This window comes from Choloepus didactylus, chromosome 17 (genome assembly GCF_015220235.1).
Source record: "Choloepus didactylus isolate mChoDid1 chromosome 17, mChoDid1.pri, whole genome shotgun sequence".
NCBI lineage: Eukaryota > Metazoa > Chordata > Mammalia > Pilosa > Megalonychidae > Choloepus > Choloepus didactylus.
This window is the reverse complement of record NC_051323.1, coordinates 26,326,974-26,346,948: the sequence shown is the minus strand read 5'-3', so window position 1 is coordinate 26,346,948 and position 19,975 is coordinate 26,326,974. Positions and strand designations below refer to the sequence as shown.

Here is a 19,975-nt window from a genome sequence, read left to right as displayed (position 1 = left end):
TTCAGTTTCTTCTCATTTTTAAGGTGAAAAAAAAAATTAGCCTCTGGTCAACATTTTCTAAGCTTGAGATTATTCCAAAGGTACATTTTCTCAGGAAAGTTGAAGTTTAAACTGAAATAAATTCAGCCACCTAAACTGTGGAGGGGAGGAGAATCAGATACTGCATCTTTTGTTCTCTTAAATAAAGTGACATTATTAGATATCTAAATTTAATGACAAAAATGAAAAAGTATCTGACCTTTATAACATGTATAAAGCCTATACTGAAGTTTTGGCACACATGCAACCTGGCATTAATTAAACACTTCAGAAAGGCTTGTGAAAATACAATTTTAAATGAGATGTGCAAGGAGAAAAAAATTAAGAGTGAAAAAATCTACAGGAAAAATACACACTGTTAAGATTTAAGTAATTTAGATGATGTGGAAAAACCCCATTCTTACTCATCTCTCCCTTCCCACTTTCAATACCTCCCTATTTCCAGAGTTAACCACTGTCATTGCAGTAGGTGCAATCGCAGTTCACTTTCTGTGGCTTCTTTACATATACACCCATGTCTGTGTGTACTGTGAGTGCTTAAATTAGTCAGATCTATAAGTTTTTCTACATCTTGCCTTTTATTTTCCTTAACATGTTCTAGAGATACAGGGAGGTAAAAAGCATTCTTTTTAATGGCTGTGTAATATTCCTCAGCATGGCCATTATCATCTAGTCATTCTCTATATCAAACACCAATAGGCACTGAGGTTGTTTCTAATTGGTCACTTTTACAGACAATGCCACAATCAACATCCTTATACATTAGCACTTTTCAAAGTGTGGTTTGTGGACCCCTGTTCCTGCCCCCCCCCCACTCCAGACTCTTTCAGGGCATGTGGGATGGCAAAAACAATTTTCATAATAATTAAAGACATTTTTGCCTTTTTCACTATGCTGACATTTGTGCTGATGGTGCAAAAGGAACGGTGAGTAAAATTGCTGTGCTATAGCATAAATCAAGGCAGTGGCACTAAAGAGTACTAAAAATTACCGGATTCTTTACCATCACACAAAGTTAAAAACAAACAAACAAACAAACAAAAAAACAAAAAAGACTCCAGTTTTACTTAATGTCCTTGACAAAGCAGTTAAATTACTTGATTCCACCTTAACCCTTGAGTATATATCTTCTATTTTGTGTGACGAACTGGATACTCATTTCAGCTTCTGCTTTCAACTTGTTATAATATGTTGCTTTAGTTGAAGTATATGAAGAATATCCGGCATCATGCAAATGTGTAATTGGAAAAGGAAGGAGTGTTTTAATACCCTTTTCACTTCTGCAAATGGAAGAATGACCGTTGTCTCAAGGAAAAGTACTTGTGTGACTCTTTCTGTTATGAGTTGACTTAACTGCTTTTTTCATGGATCACCATTTTTACTCGGAAAAAAAGGACTGACAGACCAATTATGGTTATTCAGACTTGGGTATCTGGCAGACATACTCCTGAAAATGAACAAAGTGAGCCTGTTACTTCAAGGAAAATAACTGGTGGTATTTGTGGCCAACAATTAAATTTGAACTTTTACATGAAAAGCAGATTTTTTTTTCTATTGTCTTCTATTAGGAAGACAGCTTCCCAAAGCTTAAAGATTTTTCTGATGAGATCAGTGGTGATATTAAGAAATGTGATTTTTTGATATTGTAGAAAGAAATGTGTCAACATTTGGAGGATCTGCTTAAACTTAATGAACAACCAATATTTTCCAAATGACCAATTCATACTGTCATGAAATCAGGCATGAGTAAAAGATCCATTCAAGGAGCAAGATCCATTCCAGGAGCAATATAACAGTTTGAAAAGAATATGAAAAGTTCATTGATAAAGATTTAGATTCCACAGTCCATATTTAGGAAACTACCACAGGTTGAAGTTTGTTGTAATATCTAAGAAGAATATTTACATTTATCTGAAAAGGCTATTACAATACTTCTCCGTTTTCCAACTACTATCTATGTGAGGCTGGATTTCCTTCATAAATTGCATCAACCAAAACAACATACCACAACAGACTGAAAGCAGGAATAGTTATTAGAATCCAGCTATTTTCTGTTAAGCCAGATATTAAAGAGATTTGCAAGAATGTAAGACACCACTCTGATCACTAATTGTATTTGTTCTAGAAAAAAGCTCTGTGGTTATTTTTTATAAAAAAGTCATTTATGTTAACAATATTGCTAAATTAAGAAATGTTCTTTAAAATTTTGGGTTTTGATTTCTAATATGGAAAATATTAACAGCTACCCCCCATTCCCACCCCCCACCAAAAAAAAAGTTCTCTGGGGTCCTCAGTAATTTTTTAGAGTATAGGGGGATCCTGAGACCAAAAAACATTGAGAACCATTGTTGTACCTAACTCTCTATGTAAGTATTTCTCTAAGACAGGGCTCTAGAAGTGGAAAAGCCAGGTAAAGGGGTATGCACATTTAAAATTAATATCCTGCCAAATTGGTTTTCATAGAGTTTGCCTGTTGAAACTCCCAGCAAATGTATGTGAGAATGCCCACTGACCTGTACATGGACAAGTTGATGGAATCAACCTTTTAGACTTTGTGATTAATCTTCATAAGGTGGTTTCTCTCACAGGATTTATTAAATTGTAAACTCCTCTAATCTACCTAAAGCAAGATTCAATTCAGAAGATTTTAGCATACATATAGTTGTTCAGTAATATTGATTGTTCCCAACTTTGCAAAAAAACAAAAAACTTATTTTCCAAATAATTACCTGTGAAAGGATGTCTGGAACACAGACTTTCCCCATAGAAACAACAGCAGTTAAGTTCATAGGCCTCACCATGTCATTTAATAAAAAAGAAAAAGAAAAAGAAGAAAAGTAGCTGAATTCTAGAACTGCGCTACATTGGAAAAACCATCGACAACTCTGTTTCTATCAGAAAGGGCACTTCAGAACCTGGCCGGCATCCTGGGGACTCTGATCTCCACCTTTTTAGAGTGGGGCTCCCTCAATGACACACCCCATTTGTAGCCTCCCGTGTGGGCTAAGATTGGAGGTCAAGGGAGTCACCATGTCCCCAAATGCTTCTTTAGTGTGAGGCATTTAGGTACCGCGGGGCATAGGTGTTCAGAATTTCCCACAGAATGTGGAAGGGGAAAGGTAAAGGTGGAAAGACAGAGAAGCATAATTGCAGGTGTGTGTGGTTTAAGGACTCGCAGATATAAAAGTCCAAAAGAATGGCATAATGACCAATGCATGATATAAAGGTGACAGGAAGAGGGATGGAAAGATGGAGAAATATGACAGGGTTGGGGGCATGAGGCATACTTTTAGGGTAGTCCAACCCTTGTATAATAGCAACAAACAACAAAAGCTAGTCAACAACTCCATGGTGTGGGCAGAGGATTTAGTGTAAAGGGACTGGCTTCACAAAGAAATGGGTTCCAATGACAGCTCTGCCCAAGGCTATCTGTGTGCCCCAGACTGACAAAGTGGATCACTTCTGGAAGCATTTAATTTTGCCATCTACAAAGTGGACATGATAACATCTTCCTCCTCCAGAATGTTTCAGGAGTTAAATTGAGGTTATTTCTATAAAGGGCCTCAAACAAAACGGTAGAAGTGCAATTATTATATATGTCAGTGGTAAGATACAAGTTCATAAATGTATTTATAAAATGAAGGGACTGGATTAGACAATCTAAAGGGTCATGTTAGGTTGAACTATTCTACAACCAACCATAGAAAAACCAGGAAAAAAGATCTAAAAATATAGCTCTCTAAGGTAAGATAAGTTGCTAATGCAGAAGTAGTAACAATAGAAACAAGAAAGGAAAAAAGTGGAAAAAAAATTCTATTAACATTTTGTAGAGAAAGAACCCAGCTAAAATTAAAAGGCAAGTGTTACAGCTCTTTTAGAATTTGTCTAGCAGGTTTTCTGGCTTTACCTGGAGAATCCTTACAAAAAAAATAAAAACAAAACAAACAAACAAAAAAAATTAAAAGGCAAGCTAACAGAGTGTGAAAATATATTTGCAGTCACTACGGCAGATGACAATGAATATCTTTATTATACAAGAAGGCATACAATCAAGAAGAAAAATGAGACCCCAATAGGTATATAAGGAATGGATATTAACAGATAATTCAGTTGCAGCTATTTAATAAATGGAAAAACATTTGCTCTCCCACGTAATCAACAAGGTACCATTGTTACTCTATTAAATTGATAAAAGATTTAAAAATATATGACCTTCCATATGTTAAAGGAAATTCCCATATATGCTGGTAGCAGCCCTTTGTATGTCAACACATGTATCAAACATCCTAAAAATTTGATCCCCAAATTATTCCAAGAAAATAGTAAATATGGAAAGCACAGATAAGTGTCTATGAAAACACTATTGATAATACTGAAAAGATTACAAAAAAGAGGAAAGAATCTCAATATTTGATACTTAAGAAAGGTCAGATAATAGACCATCAACTTATTGGCAACATGGAAAATTTCTTGGGACTGTTAAGGCAAACAAATGATACAAAAGTGTTTTATAACCTCTTATTATAACTCGGTAAAGATTAATATATATATATATATGTACAAGGGGGAAAAAAAGGAATCATAGCAAAAGGCTAAAGGTGGTTATGCTTGTGTGACTGACTGTGAGAGAATTGGGGGTCAGAATGACAGGGTTTCAAATATTGTTTCCAGGCCCCCAAGTTGGGTCACCAAGGAAAGGAATCTTTTTGAATGTTACTTTCTTCAGTTATACACATCACTGTAAGGATACAAGGATATACTCTAACTCATGGGCTAGCTTTATACTTAGCACACAGTAAATGCTAGAAAAATGGTAGTTATGTTACTTTTCATTGGTAGTGTGGTTATATCACTTTTATCACAAAAATTACATAAATAAATGATTAAATTACTCACTACTATGTAGGTAATTTCCTGAATAGATACTTCTTAAAATTAGCTGTATTGGACTATATGGTATGTGAGTATATCTCAATAAAACTGCATTAAAAAATTAACTGTATTCTCCATTTAAAATTTCAGAAATGAATTACGCGTGAAAACGGAGCTTCTATTAACCCATACATAATATTCAAAATATTCTGACTTTACTATTTTGTGACTTTTTTAAACTATAAAGAAGGGTTGCCAAAGAAAATTAAATTTGCACATTTAATACATAAACCTCAACAAATGCTTCTATGAAGGGATTCAAACTTAAACTTTGACATGCATTTTCTATGTGAGATTCTGCCCAATTTGAATCATCTTTTGGCTTTTAAGTATTAATTCAATGATAAAATACAGATAGTAGCAATATTCTTCTAGGTTTATGACCACTAATTTAAAATAGATTAGGTCATTCAATTTTCCTTCACATCATAGATTTCTTCATAACAAAGAACTGGACATCATGAGAGTCTCATGAATTCCTTCTTAAGAGTGTATGTTATGAACTATCAGTTCCCCTCCCTGAGTGGGGAAATGATTACTCTCCAATGTATTTATAAGCATGTATAATTATTCATAGAAGTGATAGACTACTTTTTGTTACTTCTCTTTTTCCAGACACATTGTATACATTAGCTTGTGAAATAAAAGCTTCAGTGTCTTTTAGATAAACATTTATTTAGAAGTAACCAAATGTCAGACGACCACCCTGCCACCTTTGCATTTTACTTTTCACCAATCCGAACCTGGATGGCATGTTCCATGAGTAAACTCTACATCCGTACAACTCTGACTTCACTGCTCACCACAATGTAGTTCATAATAAAGAGCACACTTGTGAATTTGAATGCCTTGCACAATGACAGAAAGACATCTTAATTAATCAAAGAAGCAAACAAGGCAGCCACATATACTTCTGAGCATCTGTGCTGTATGGCGTGTGGTAAAAAGAGACTTTACTGGAAATGAGGTATGCTTTGCAATTTGGCACCAGCTTCAGAGTTCTAACTTTTGAAGCTTTTGCAGGAGTTTGAAGTCAGAGAGAGAAGAATGAAATAAAATAAAAGAAATAAAATCCCGAGGGAAGAGGGCTGTAATTTAAAGTCAGAAATCAGTTGCTAATGTAACCCCCGCGTTGTATGTCTGCCATTACCAGTTTGTCTTTCTGTCGTTCACCATGGATGAGAAAGCCGCTGCGTCCATTGCCTTCAGGGTGCATGACCTTACAGACCCCGACTCGACTGATCCCGCCTCCTTCCTGTGGGAACCATCCCCCGCTGGAGTCATCTCTGGTCATAACCACAGCCTTGACACGCACAATATAGCTGTCACTAAAACGACAACAAGAAGAACGGGGCATGACAATGGTCTGGTAGCTGCAGAACACGTTTCACAGTGCAAGATGACCACCAGCATGTTCCTGGACTCATCAAAACAATCTGTGCCTGGCAGCAAAATTAAAAGCTAGCCCATCTCAACTCTGGGAGGTTGGGTGGGGCATGATCAAAACACTTAAAGCAATATAGAAACTACATTTTTAAAGGTACCTAGTAATTAAAAATCATCTGGAAGATGCATGCAAAATTTCTATGTTGAAATCCAAGTCTGCAGGCATAATGTTCTGTTTCTGGGTGTAGACATTATTAATAAAACAATTTGGTATCTGCAAGTTAGGAAAGACAAATCTATTAATGCAAGAGGGTATTATGGTTTCAACCATCAAAAACTTAAGTTTACAATGAATTACCATGGCATAACATTTTATAAAGCTAATCATCTTCTGATTTAGCGTAAGACTGATAATCCACTTCCAAATCACAAATTCATCAAGCAACTGTTTATATGGGTTGGAAAATATTTCCATTCAAATACCCTTTATACATTGAGGCCTTCTGTTTATGATTTTATTTTTTCTAAGCCTAAACGTCAATTCTGCAATAAGTTCTTTTGCACATTTGCCAAAATCCTTTTTCTCCTCCAGAGACCAACTCTTGCCTCATCATTCTTCATCACATTTTGGGATATTTAGTTGGATTTTCAGCAAGTCTATTAAATTCTCACTTGCTTTTTTCTTTCTTTGGATACAATTCATTTTTTAATCATTCAAACATATATTCAAGTTTTCTATATGCCAGATTCTAGGAACACTAAGGCACAGAGTAACACAGTACCCACTCTGTTCCTCGGGCTTCAGGGAAGACCTCCCACCAGACCCTCCTTCAGGGCCTGGCCACCATGATCTTCCAGGCGCCATTTAGACAATCCCATGGCGTCCCACATCCCTCCTCACCTCGCTCACAAGAAGCCAAAAGCCCCGGGATTTTCCATTACTCCTCATGGTTCGCCCTCTGCTGTGACTCTGCTCCCCTCCCACTGTGCCAGTGGGACTCAAGGTCCAACACACCACTTACCTCCTCATCCTCTCCTCTGACCATTCCTTTCACTTTCTCAATCTACCGGAGAACTTGCTCTCTCTGTAGCACACTCACAGGGGGCTGCTTTCTCTCCCTCATCCTCCCCCTGAGGCTACATGCGGTGCAGGGCACTCACCATGGCTGCAGACTATTCCCCCTCCCTCCAGTTCCTCTGAAGCCCCTATGCTCAGCCAGGCTGCCCCTTCCCTACTTTGTTTCAATCTTCTACGACCTCTGGGTCACTCCCCCTCATTCCTTGAAGAGCTTAGCAACCAGCTGACTATCTGTCTTGATTCTTGGTAACTTCATTATTCACATAGAGGATCCTTCCAATTCCTTGGCCTCTCAGTTCCTGGAAATGTCCAATGATCATCACCCATGCACAGGGTTATTATACCCTTGACCTTCTCATTATGAAAATCTGCACCACCTCTGTAAGCTTGATTTTAAGCATCTGCTCTCCAATCATCATCACCTAACTTTGCAGTTCTCTCCCTTCAGACTCCAAAACTTCTTTGGCTCCACTTTGGCCAACAATCTACTGTGTCGACCACCTTTTCCCTAGTCCCCACCCCACCCCATGTTCTCCCTTGATTTTCCAGCTAACTTAAATTCCATGGTCTTTCACAACACTCCAGCACAACCTTAACTCCTTTGCCTTCTCTTTCTTCATTGTAATTGCTTGGCAAAACCCAATCCTACCATCCACCTACTCCATGCCCCTACTCAGGCAGCTGAACGTGGTTAGAGGGAAACTGATACACAAAATACTCCACTATGCTCATAGGTCTTACTTTAAAGTCATAGCCACTAACTTCAAATAGGCCCCTAAGTCCCGCTCAACATCCTGCTACATTTCCCTGGTCCATCCTAAAGACTATTTCACATGTCCTCTCATTTCCTCCCTCTTGGATGATGACGGATGAACCAGCTTTAATTTCACGGAGAAAACAGATGCAATTGGAAGAGAACTTGCACCTGTGCCCACCACCATGCCTACTACTCTGTACCAATACTCTCTGCGTTTCCTTCTGTAGCTGTAGATAAACCACCCATGACCCAAGCTAGGGCCACTCTTCCAGTCACATACCTTCTATATGCTAACAGACCCCAAATTCACATTTCTAACCCAGACCTCTTCCCCGAGTTGACCAGTAGAATCAACTGCCTGTGTGATTTCTCTGCTTGGGTTGTCCAACATGCATCTCAATCAATATGTTTCAAATTGAACTCTTGATACTCAAACCCTCCCCATTCTACTGGTCCACCCTTCAAAATATATCCATGCCTCACTAATATGGACTAATGTGCAAACTCTGAGAATTACGTCTTAGAGCACAGGTCATCAGGGGAATGCTTATTGTAAAGGTCCCTAGATTGTAAGCTCTTACAGCAGTCACATCTATTCCTGAATTGTAGTGGTGTTCTCTAAACTCGGAGATGCTGAACTCTTTGTGTATAACCTGGATGGTTCCTGGAACTCCGAGTATCTGTGTATCAGACATCAGCAGGTACAAATGTCAGTATTACCCCATACAGCAACTGTTAAAAAAGCTGAAAAAGAGTTCAGACTTCCATTAGAGATATGAATGAAGATAATTTGGTAAGGATTAAGGCAAACCAGGCCAAAGGTTAAAGGACAATATTGACTGTGTTTTAAAACTTCAACTTCTGTGTGAGACCAAAGGAAGAGATGTTTATTTGGTGGAAAATCTTTATTTTCTGTAGCACACTAAATAATTTACCTTGTACAGTCAGTTTACTGAAACACCATAATTACATGGAACTTTGAATAGGGAGTGAGATTTGGTAGGTTTGTACAGATTAGAAACCCCAATACATCCCAAAGTAATTTGGATAGAGAATAAAAATGTATTTGCAAAGACCTCTGAGGGACTGGGAAAAATGAGTAAATATTAAACTTCCCCACCTGAGGAATTACTGACATACTCACAAGCATTGGGGACTACCAATCTAGAAGGCAGAGAGCCCAATCTTGGGGCTTGCCCTTATGAAGCTTGTTACTGCAAAGGAGAGGCTCAGCCTGCTTAAAATTGTGCCTAAGACCCCCTCTCTCTTGCTAACCCAACTCAGCAGGTAAACTCACTGCCTTCTTCCCTACATGGGATCTGACTCCCAAGGGTGTAAATCTCCCTGGCAGCGCAGGATATGACCCTCGGGGATGAACCTGGACCTGGCATGGTGGGATTGAGAACATATTCTTGACCAAAAGAGGGATGCAAAATGAAACTAAGTTAAGGTTTCACTGGCTGAGAGATTTCAAATAGAGTCGAGAGGTCACTCTGGTGTTCTTACATACTATATAGATAACCCTTTCTTGGTTTTAATGTACTGGAATAGCTAGAAGTAAGTATCTGAAACTATCAAACTCCAACCCAGTAGCCTTGACTCATACAACAATGTAGCTTACAAGGGGTGACAGTGTGATTGTGAAAACCTTGCGGATTGCACTCCCTTTATCCAGTGTATGGATGGATGAGTAGAAAAATGGGGACAAAAACTAAATGAAAAATAGGGTGGGATGGGGGAGTGATTTGGATGTTCTTATTTACTTTTATTTTTTATTCTTATTCTCTCTGGTGTAAAGAAAATGTTCAAAAATACATTGGGGTGATGAATGCACAACTATATGATGGTACTATGAACAGCTGATTGTACACCATGGATGATTGTATGGTATGTGAATATATCGCAATAAAACTGAATTTAATTATAAAAATAAATTTAAAAGAAAATTGTGCCTAAGAATCTCCCCCAGAGAACTTCGTTTGTTGTTCAGATGTGGACTTTCTCTGTCTAAGCCCGCTCGGCAGGTAAATTTACTGCTCTCTCCACTAAGTGGGACATGACTCCGAGGGCTGTAAATCTCCCTGGCAATTTGAGACATGACTCCCGGGGATGAATCCAGACTCTGCATCATGGGATTGACAATGCCTTCTTGACCAAAAGGGGGAAGAGAAATGAAACAAAGTAAAGTTTCAGCGGCTGAGAGATTTCAAATGGAGTAAAGAGGTCATTCTGGAAGGTATTCTTATGTGTTATATAGATAACCTTTTTTAGTTTTTAGTGGTTTGGAACGGCTACAATGAAATACATGAAACTGTTGAACTGCAACCTAACATCCTTGATTCCTGAAGATGAGTGTATAACCATGTAGCTTACATGGTGTGACTGTGCGATTGTGAAAACCTTGTGGCTCACACTCCCTTCATCCAGTGTATGGAAAGATGAGTAGAAAAATAAGAACAAAAATAAATGAATAATAGGGTGGGATGGGATGTTTTGGGTGTTCTTCTTTACTTGTATTTTAATTTTTTTTGGAGTAATGAAAATGTTCAAAAATTGATTTTGGTGATGAATACACAACAATATGATGGTACTGTGAATAACTGTACACTGTAGATGACTGTAGGGTATGCAAATATATCTCAAACTGAATTGGGAAAAAAAAAACCTGAGAAAAAAAAATAAACATACATATCCAGAATTCACTTTTGCCACCTCTAATGATACTTATCTCAACTAGCTGACACCTCCTCTCACTTGGATTATTGTACTAGTCTCCTAACTGGCCTTCTTACTTCCACGCTTGCCCAACTTTCCCCCAAAAAGGACAGGTAAGTCAGCTTGTGACATTCTACTCAAACAAACCCTCCAGTGGCATCCTATATTACTCTAAGTAAAAGTCTCAATCTGGTCCTTATCCCACTACTTTCCTCCTTGCTGAATCCACTTCTGCCCGATCAATCTCCTTGATAGTCTTCCACACTAAGCACAATCTTACCGACCTCAGGGCCTTTGCACTCGCTATTTCCTCTACTTAGAATGCCATTCCCTGCTCTTCCATGCACTCACTAGGCCCACTCCCCTATTTCAGTCAGGTCTCTGCCCAAGGTCATTTCATCAGAGAAGATTTCCTCGTCACTCCATATACTCCACCCCTCTTATATCTTCTTACACTGCTTTGTTTTCCTACATGCTACTAAATCAACACAGGTCTTATTACGTATTTGCCTACTTTCCTCAACTAGAATGTAAACTCCACAAGAGCAGTGACTTTGCCTTTTTTGTTCACTGCTATATTCATAGACCTAGAATGGTGTCTTGTATTTAGTAGGTTGTGGAATGAATTGGGTTACATAGACAAGATAAACAGGTTCTTAACAAATGATCTGTAGCTAACAGAATCCATGAAAAAATATAAATTGCTCAATAGTCACTTGCTTATGAACCACAATCTTAGTTGGGATAAATGTAGAGATTTTTCATTAAAAGTAAAATTCAATGAAATCACAGGCTACATATGCAGATGCTTTCTATCACTAATCCGCTCATCTCAGGATTCAACAGGCATACTCCTTTAGATCCTAGAGATTAATTAAAAACAATTTATAACATTTGTTTAGATTAATTGCATACAAACAATTTTGGAGGATATCCATGTTTTTTTTCCCTCTCTAAAACCCATTTATTCCAGAAAAGCTAAGAGTTCCTGGATATATAATTTGCCAGTGTGAAACCCAGCTTTCCTAAATCTTCTCTGAGTGTGCTACAGGTTCACCGCAACAGGAAACTGTCTAGGTGAAGAATTGAAACTCTGCACACCTCTTGTTAGAACACGCTGCTACTTTTTTGTGCTGCAGCTGTATGCTGTTCTCTCTTCCTCCGAGAGGATTACGTAAACATTAAAAAGGGAAGTTTGCATTACTTATGTTAGTGCCATAGACAATTGACAGTTTCCCTTATCCTCCCCCACTCCACCTTCCATTTTAGGACCAAATGGAGAAAACCAAATATGTTCCCCTAAGCAATCACTGAGCATGCCTGCTTCATTAGCCCATCTCCAGCCTCCCCATGCCAACAGCCTTCAATGGGAGTGCACCTAAAGTCTTCCCTTCTTCCTGCCGGCCTTATGGTCTCGGCCAAATGCAAAGGATGATGGCTGATTCCCTTGCTATAGCAAGCTCTGAATAAATGGCCTTTACTTGGTCTCATTTGGGTGTTCTTGGTTTACTTCCACAGATTATTTCCAAAAAGTACTCATTTATTAGAGATTAAGAAGAACAACAACAACAAAAAACTCTACTCTGCCTGCCTTCCAGAATATAGGGGCAGCTTTAACTGTGGTCTCTGCTTGCAGTGTGCATCTTCCTCCTTTCTGCCTTGATTCCTCCTAAACCCCTTCTTTATGATGTGTGTGTGTGTGTGTGGGTGTGTGTGTGTGTGGGTGTGTGCGCGCGCACATGCAGAAGCCCCTCCTTCTCTGACAACAACCCGCCAGCCAGCATTAACGGAGGCATCTGGCTATTTAAAACAAGGCAGGGGGATAAAGTGTTGCACTAAAAGCTGAGAAGGATGTCTGGATAACCCAGCTGCATGGCCGCATGCCAACTGCTTCCTATCTGTGGTGCATTCATGTTATTCAGCCACTTAACCCCACCCAGAACAGAAATGACAATGAACCCTACTACTAAAAACGTATAGCGGTGGAAACTTCTTTCCCACCTTCTGTCCCCTACTTTCTGGAAAGAATTAAACAACATCTGTTTAAAGCAGATGTGGGGCTTGCTTGGGAGGGATGGAGAAGGAAGGGCAAAGGCAGATCAGTTTTTTAATTTCTGCAACGAAAATGCTGCTGGTATGTTTTTGGAAAAGACTAATGCTATCATCGTATTTCAAATAACAACAAAAATTTAAGAAAAAGAAAAAAAGCTTCTGAAAGCGGATACTGCTGCAGTGTAACTGATTAAGACAAGGCAAAGTTCCAGACGTGGGTCCAAAAACCAAATGAATGGAGCCCTAGAGTCTGAACTTGAGCTAAACTGCCCCAAAGAAACAATGTTATTACAAATGGTGTTTGACAACCACTACCCAAACAACACCCTAGACTTAAGGTACGAGAGGAGTAAAATTGGCTTTTATAAGTTTGAGGGGAACCTGCCATTTAAACATGAGTTTCTTTAAGGAAAAAGCTTTTATTTCCTAACATGTGGGTTTATTTGTAAAAACAGAACTTCTTGTTCTGTGATCACCCAACACGCAAAAGAGGTAGGTGATGTGCTGTGGCAGGATAGGGAGGGCATATAAAGAACAACAGAGAATCCAGATTTTCATTTGAGGTGGTGGTTCCAAGGTAGCACAGCAAGTTATATAGGTCTTGGGCCTTTATGCTCTACGTTCTCTCAAGATTCAAGGCAGGCCTCTCTGGGCCCTTTACAGAAGTAAACAAAGGAACTGTACAAAATGGAGAGGAGGCATCACTGTGCAGGGGAAAGAATGTGCTTCAGAGACAGACAGGCCAGAAGGGCCACGGCCTTCTCAATAGCCGAAACCTTTCTGAGCTTGGATTTCTGTCTTTGTAAACCAATGAGAGAATCCACCTTGCTAGGTTGCCCCAAGGGCTAAAAACAGTAACAGAGGTTAAGTGCCTGATACGGAGAAGTTGTGATAAACTGTAGCTATCATTATTATTTCTGTTGAATGACCAACTTTGATGACAAACATGTGCTTTAAATACCAGCATCCAAGGAGTGGGGTTCTAGACTGCCAGCCATTTTTTTTTGCTGTCAGAGGGTAGCCTTGCAGGGAAGCTGTCAGGCCCCTGGCAATAGAGGAAATCCAAGAGGGACCTCCACCAATTATCAATACAAATCAGGTTTTTAGAGACCAGGTTTGATTTCTGCATTTCAGGCACACCTGCAGAGGAAAATAATTCCATCTGCTATCTGTGGACTGGCCCTGTGCTGCCGGGAAGTCCTGCCCTGCCCACCTCGGTTTTCTTTCAGGGATGGAGGCTAGAATGTTTACATCCTGTCAATGCTTCCCCACTCCCTCCTCCTCACTGGCCTTCCTCTGATTACAGGAGTCCTTTATCTCTCCATTATCCTAAACATTAGATGCACTTCCTCCCAGCCCTCTTTCCCACCCTTCTCCACTTCACCAGAACTTGAGAGGAATTGGCCAGGACCCCAGCCTCTACAGCTCCCTGTTCCACCCGGCATAACACCCAGACGCCAGCTGAGCCAAATGTAACACCGAGTCCTGGGGTGGGGAAGGCAGGCACACTCACTTTATTTTAATCATACCCCGCTCCCCACTTCCAGTCTTCCTCGTGTCTATAGATTCATAAAGGCCCTTTGAGTTATCAAATTGTATATGTATATATAAAATATTACATACATGTATAATATATGTGCATACGAAATACACATGTCTAGCCTTTTTAAAATGAGTGAATCAAAATATTTCAGCAAAATCAAATGCTTAAGGATTTTTAAAAAGTGTATTGCTCTGATTTTAGAAATTCATATATTCTGAACTTTATGAGCAAGGAAAGTGATACATAATGTAGTTTTATGCAGGGTGGCAATATGGTTTTTAGCTCTGTACTAAAGGTACTAAAGGTAGGCCATTTTCTCTCCCCGCTTAGTGCCCTAGGAAGTAAGGTCTCTACATTAACTGCCAGAACATGTTCTGTTTGTAGGCCATTGTAGAAAACAGTGATCAGAAAAGCCCACTCATTCCCATGGTAAAAAGACTGCAAAGATGTACTATGGGGCAGTAGCTAATTTTGGTAAAGGCATTAGCTCTCTTCCAACCACTGAAGAATAGGCACCATGAGGCAGAGAAGTCTTCTGGACATTAAACGTTTGCTTCGTAAAGGAACTCGTTTGCTTGATATCAGTTTCAGGGCTAAAAGCACTTAAGAAAAGGCTTTCCCACAATTACTGCCATCAGTGAAATCAGTCATAAAGTACATTCGAAGGAGTCTTTAAAACTGCCCCCATTCCATTTCCTACCAGTGGAAGCACCCATTAACTTGAACAGGTACTAACACCTAATTCTTAACTTATGGTGCCCAGGGCACTGTGCTAGTGACCACATTTACCAAGAGAAGAGAAGAGAGCAAGCTCTGCTGTCCAGTCTTTACTGTGTCCTGCTTTTCTGAGCTGCCACAGCCAACCTTGCCTACACAGAATAACTCCCCATGGAGGATTACAACATAGCTTTTACTACTAAGTGCATGTTTTTACATGCGTAACAAATGTTTATGAAAGCATTGTGTTTTATCTTCATGATCAATTTAGGCATTTTCTTAATGGTATGTAATGAGTTTCCAGGAATGGAATATGGTGCCTAAAAAGGGGGGAGAAGGAGCCTGCCTTACAATGACTGGGATGTGACCTTTATTTAGGAACCAATTAGGCTGAAAGCCAGGGGTCCAGCCTACAGGGAGGGAGCCCCAGCGGGGGTGTGAATGGGTTTTCCTCTTTCACTGTGTGTAGGCTCAGAACACGTGGATGAAGTCACTAGAAAATGTTTTAGAAATCCTCACCTTAGCCTTGCACCACAAGCTAGCAAATTAAGTTATGTTTCAAGGTCACTAGAGTCCTCAGTGTCCAAGTTGTCCCCTCCCTCCAGAAGGGGTGGTCTGGGGCATGTCCATTCTCATTCTGGCACGCCCTGTGTAAGGCCAGCCTCTTTGTTGGTGATGCTACCCAGATAAACTGAGGTATATAACTAAACCTACTCACTCACATATAGAAGGGATGGGGGTTATTTTCTCTGTTATGAAAGACACTGCTGGCCCCACTGATATTTGAATCTGATTACTGAATTTAATAATTTGTAAATCATTCTTCAGAACTAATGCTAACAAGTCACAATTTATTCAACATGGACTGCTAGTATTTTTATTTTTCTGACTGAAATTTTAATAAAAAAAATTCCTTTAGAATAACTAGTGCAAACTCCTATTTTTATAAGCTAGTGATCGTTGAAAACATATGCCCATAGCTTTTATTGTGTGACCATGTGACTGTAAAAACCTATGACTGGCACTCCCTTTAGCCAGTGTATGGGCAGAGGAGTAATAAAATAAAGACAAAAAATATATATATAAATCATAGTAGGGGCTAAGGGGTATGGGACGTTTTGAGTGTTCTTTTTTATTTTTATTTTTTTTCTTTATTTTGGAATAATGAAGATGTTCTAAAATTGATTGTGGCAATGAATGCACAACTATATGATGAGCCATTGATTGTATACTTTGAATGGATTAAATGGTGTGTAAATATATCTCAATGACATTGAATTTTAAGAAAATCACATATGCCCGTAACTCATTTGACATACAGTGCTGACTCAGCATGCTATTTGCCTCTAAACTATTTTCCAGTCTCCTGAGGGCTACCTTACATTTTTGGGCAACGAAAGCCAGAACAGCAGGTGCCTTCAGGAGTGGATGCTTGGCCTGCTGTCCCAAGTCTGGGGTACCATGCTGTGACCCATAATGTCCAAGAAAAGGAAAGACAGCAAAGACACAAAGGATCAAACATCAGGGCTGGCAGTTAAGCATGCAGTGAGCTTTACAGGGGCTTAAGAGGCCTATAAGGAAACAGTTGAGGAAATACCAGCAGGCAATTAGGGATCCTCTGCCATCCCTGCCACCTCAGAGGACTGACCCACAGAGCTAGTGAGCTAGAAAAACCTTTGTCTGAGGCAAGTCAAACTTGTGGTGGCCCCTATCTCCCCCCTCAATGAGAGCCCCAAATCCAGCAAATCTTTGTGTACTGTGAACAGAAGGCAGCGAAGCCCAGGGCCTTTGCCACTCTGGAAACTACCTTATAAAAGGTTGCTTTTTTGGTGTCTTTTTCAAGCAAGGTTTACAAAGTTAACGTTAAACTCACTAAACTGTACTACGTTTAAAATGCAATTTTTAATTTAACCTCTAAGCTTTTCTCTCCTGTAGTCTGAACAAGCACAAATCCTCCATGGGAAAAGAGTGATTCAGCTGGATTCTACTTACATTGTTCCCAACTTTTTTTCTTTTGTAAAAATGACATTTGTTGATTTTACTTAATATATCAAATGTCTTAAGGACTGAGCCATAGTTAAAAAAAATAAAAAACAACTTTCTCACCAACATTTAAATTCTGCACTTAAATTCAGAAACCACAAGAATACTAAATATATAATAGTCACAATCTCACGATGACTGCTCACATATAATTGGGGCACCATAAAGACAAGGGCATTAGAGCCATTTTGCTAATGCACAACCTAACACCATAACATGGGGCAGTTTTAAACACAGGCAATGAAGTGTCTTAGCTTCAGCACCTAGTAAAGGCAATTTAGTTAGAAGTTGTATCTAAGGCAAAATTTTTTTTAATGGCCCTCTGGCAACCCTCTGTGTGTCAGTACAACTTCCCAGAGCAAGTTATTTTATGAGGTGAGTAATGCAATCAGCAAAAAAAGAGAAAAAACCAAGAAGAGAATCCCGGGCAGAGGGGTAAGGTCAAGCCTAGTGGGAGAGACTAGACAGGCATGGTAGTTTGTTTATTGTGTAGGACACACAATCCGTGAAGAAAGTAACTGATTTTTTCTTGACATTAGAAAATGATTGAGAATGGCTGATACCAGAAATACTAATTTCTCCTTTCCTGGGGACCCAGAGAAGTAGAGAGCCCTGGCATATGCCCTTAAATCCTAAGTGAGTTTTCTGGCCAGCACTTAGGACTTCCGTATCTTTATTTTTAACTAACTATAGAGTGGATAATTACCTTAATAGTAGAGGCTCTGGAATGCATTAAGTTATTTTTGAGTTTCAAAACACTGACCTCAGGAAATTAAGCAAACACATATTACCCTCCTCCTCCAACAACAAACAACAATAACAATCCCTAAATTTGCAAGCAAATATAATTTTTAGAAATTAATAATTCTACCAAATTCGAGGAGGCCAAAAATTTTTTTGAAAAGGTTTCTTTTTTAAAGCCCAGCATCCAATGACTCACTGCACTGGCCCAGGAGAGGATTATGCTGGTACAAGCTGGCTAATTAAGATTTAGGCTCTTCCTTCCAAAGCAAATCCTCTAACACCAAACAAGGCTTCTGAATCCCAGCTGGCCATGTCCCAAGTACAGGTCCACACTCTCTCTGGTCCTTTTACCTATACCTAGGAATCACATCTGCTATAGACAGAACTACTGAAGTAACAAGATAAAAATATATGTGTGTATGTGTCTTTTCTTTCAATGTTAAATCTGCTATAGCAGTGTACCCAGCTTCTCTAAACGTCAACATGAATATTTTAAGAAGAGTTACAACAGTTTAGGAAATGATGGTTAGAACAACAGTTCATTAATATTTAAGGCATCTATTAGAGATTTCTGACTTTTGGTTAAAAATCACCAAAACATGAACAACTTTGACATGCGTAAACTACTCTTAAAAATAAGAAATTTATCTAATTCAAACCAAAATAGAATGAATCTATTTCTTATAGAGTGAAATGGATCTTTCCTAAAGGGCCGAGTTTCAGGGTGAATACACAGTGCAAAGTGGGGAGAGGGGGTCCTGGGAGATGAGAGGCCAAAATTTGAATCCAGGTTTATGATTTTGCTTTTATTGTCTGTTTTACTGCTTACATGATGAAGCCTGGAGTTGGGTGGAATTCCTAATTAATCAGAATCAAAGAATTACCAACTTATAGCAAAGAAAATAACCCATCCCGAAGAATCCTTTCGTCTCCTACTTTTTTACTCCCAAAGCATGATTTTCTTTGACTTTCCCTCTTACACATCCTTCCAAAAATGGTATTCACTGGTGTGCCAGTTTGAATATATTGTGTCCCCCAAATGCCGTTATCTTTGATGAAATCTTGTGTGGGCAGATGTTATCAGTGTTGATTAGATTGTAATTCTTGGAGTGTTTCTGTGGAGATGCGACCCACCCAGCTGTGGGCGATGACTCTGACTGGATAATTTCCATGGAGGTGTTGCTCTGCCCATTCAGGGTGGGTCTAAGTTGAGTCACTGGAGCCATATAAATGAGCAGACAGACAGGGGAACTCAGTGCAGCTGAGAGTGAACTTTTGAAGAGGAGCTACAGCCAAGAGGGACACTTTGAAGAAAGCACAGGAGCTGCAGATGAGAGAGTTTGAAGATGGCTGTTGAAAGCAGACTCTTGCTCCAGAGAAGCTAAGAGAGGACAAATACCCCAAGAGCAACTAAGAGTGACATATTTGAGGAACTGCAGCCTAGAGAGGAACGTCCTGGGAGAAAGCCATTTTGAAACCAGAACTTTGGAGGAGATGCCAGCCATGTGCCTTCCCAGCTAACAGAGGTTTTCTGGACACCATTGGCCATCCTCCAGTGAAGGTACCCGATTGCTGATGTGTTACCTTGGACACCTTATGGCTTTAAGACTGTAACTGTGCAACCAAATAAACCCCCTTTTATAAAAGGCAATCCATCTCTGGTGTTTTGCATTCCAGCAGCATTAGCAAACTAAAACAACTGGAATTTAGTTAGTCCCCTGCAACAACTAGCACATAGCCAGGAACAACTAGTAAATAGTCTGGAACAACTGATGGGGGGCATCTGTGAACTGGACAAACATCGTACACCAATCTGGAATGGGTGGAATGGCTGAGATCAAAGCATAAGAACTGTAAGTAAAGCTCCTCAAACTGCAGAGCTGCCCCCCACCCCCAACTAGCACTGCAGGCTGAGTTGGAAGACTTCCCTGGGGAAAAAAGAAGCAGTCAACTAGCAGGAAGGGAAGGT

General features: G+C 39.5%; 1 protein-coding gene and 1 non-coding gene across 2 annotated transcripts in view; one reads left to right on the top strand and one right to left on the bottom strand.

The window, feature by feature from the left end:
• The window catches only part of SPRED2 (sprouty related EVH1 domain containing 2), a 122,405-nt gene that overhangs the window by 24,188 nt on the left and 78,242 nt on the right, over nt 1–19,975 (bottom strand). Inside the window, exon 2 of the mRNA XM_037806845.1 lies at nt 6,122–6,299. Within this exon, the coding sequence (XP_037662773.1) occupies nt 6,122–6,299 (178 nt within the window). The remainder of the gene's footprint in view (nt 1–6,121; nt 6,300–19,975) is intronic.
• LOC119513019 lies at nt 3,898–3,959 on the top strand. Its single transcript, XR_005212527.1, has one exon. It is a non-coding gene; the product is annotated as a U7 small nuclear RNA (small nuclear RNA).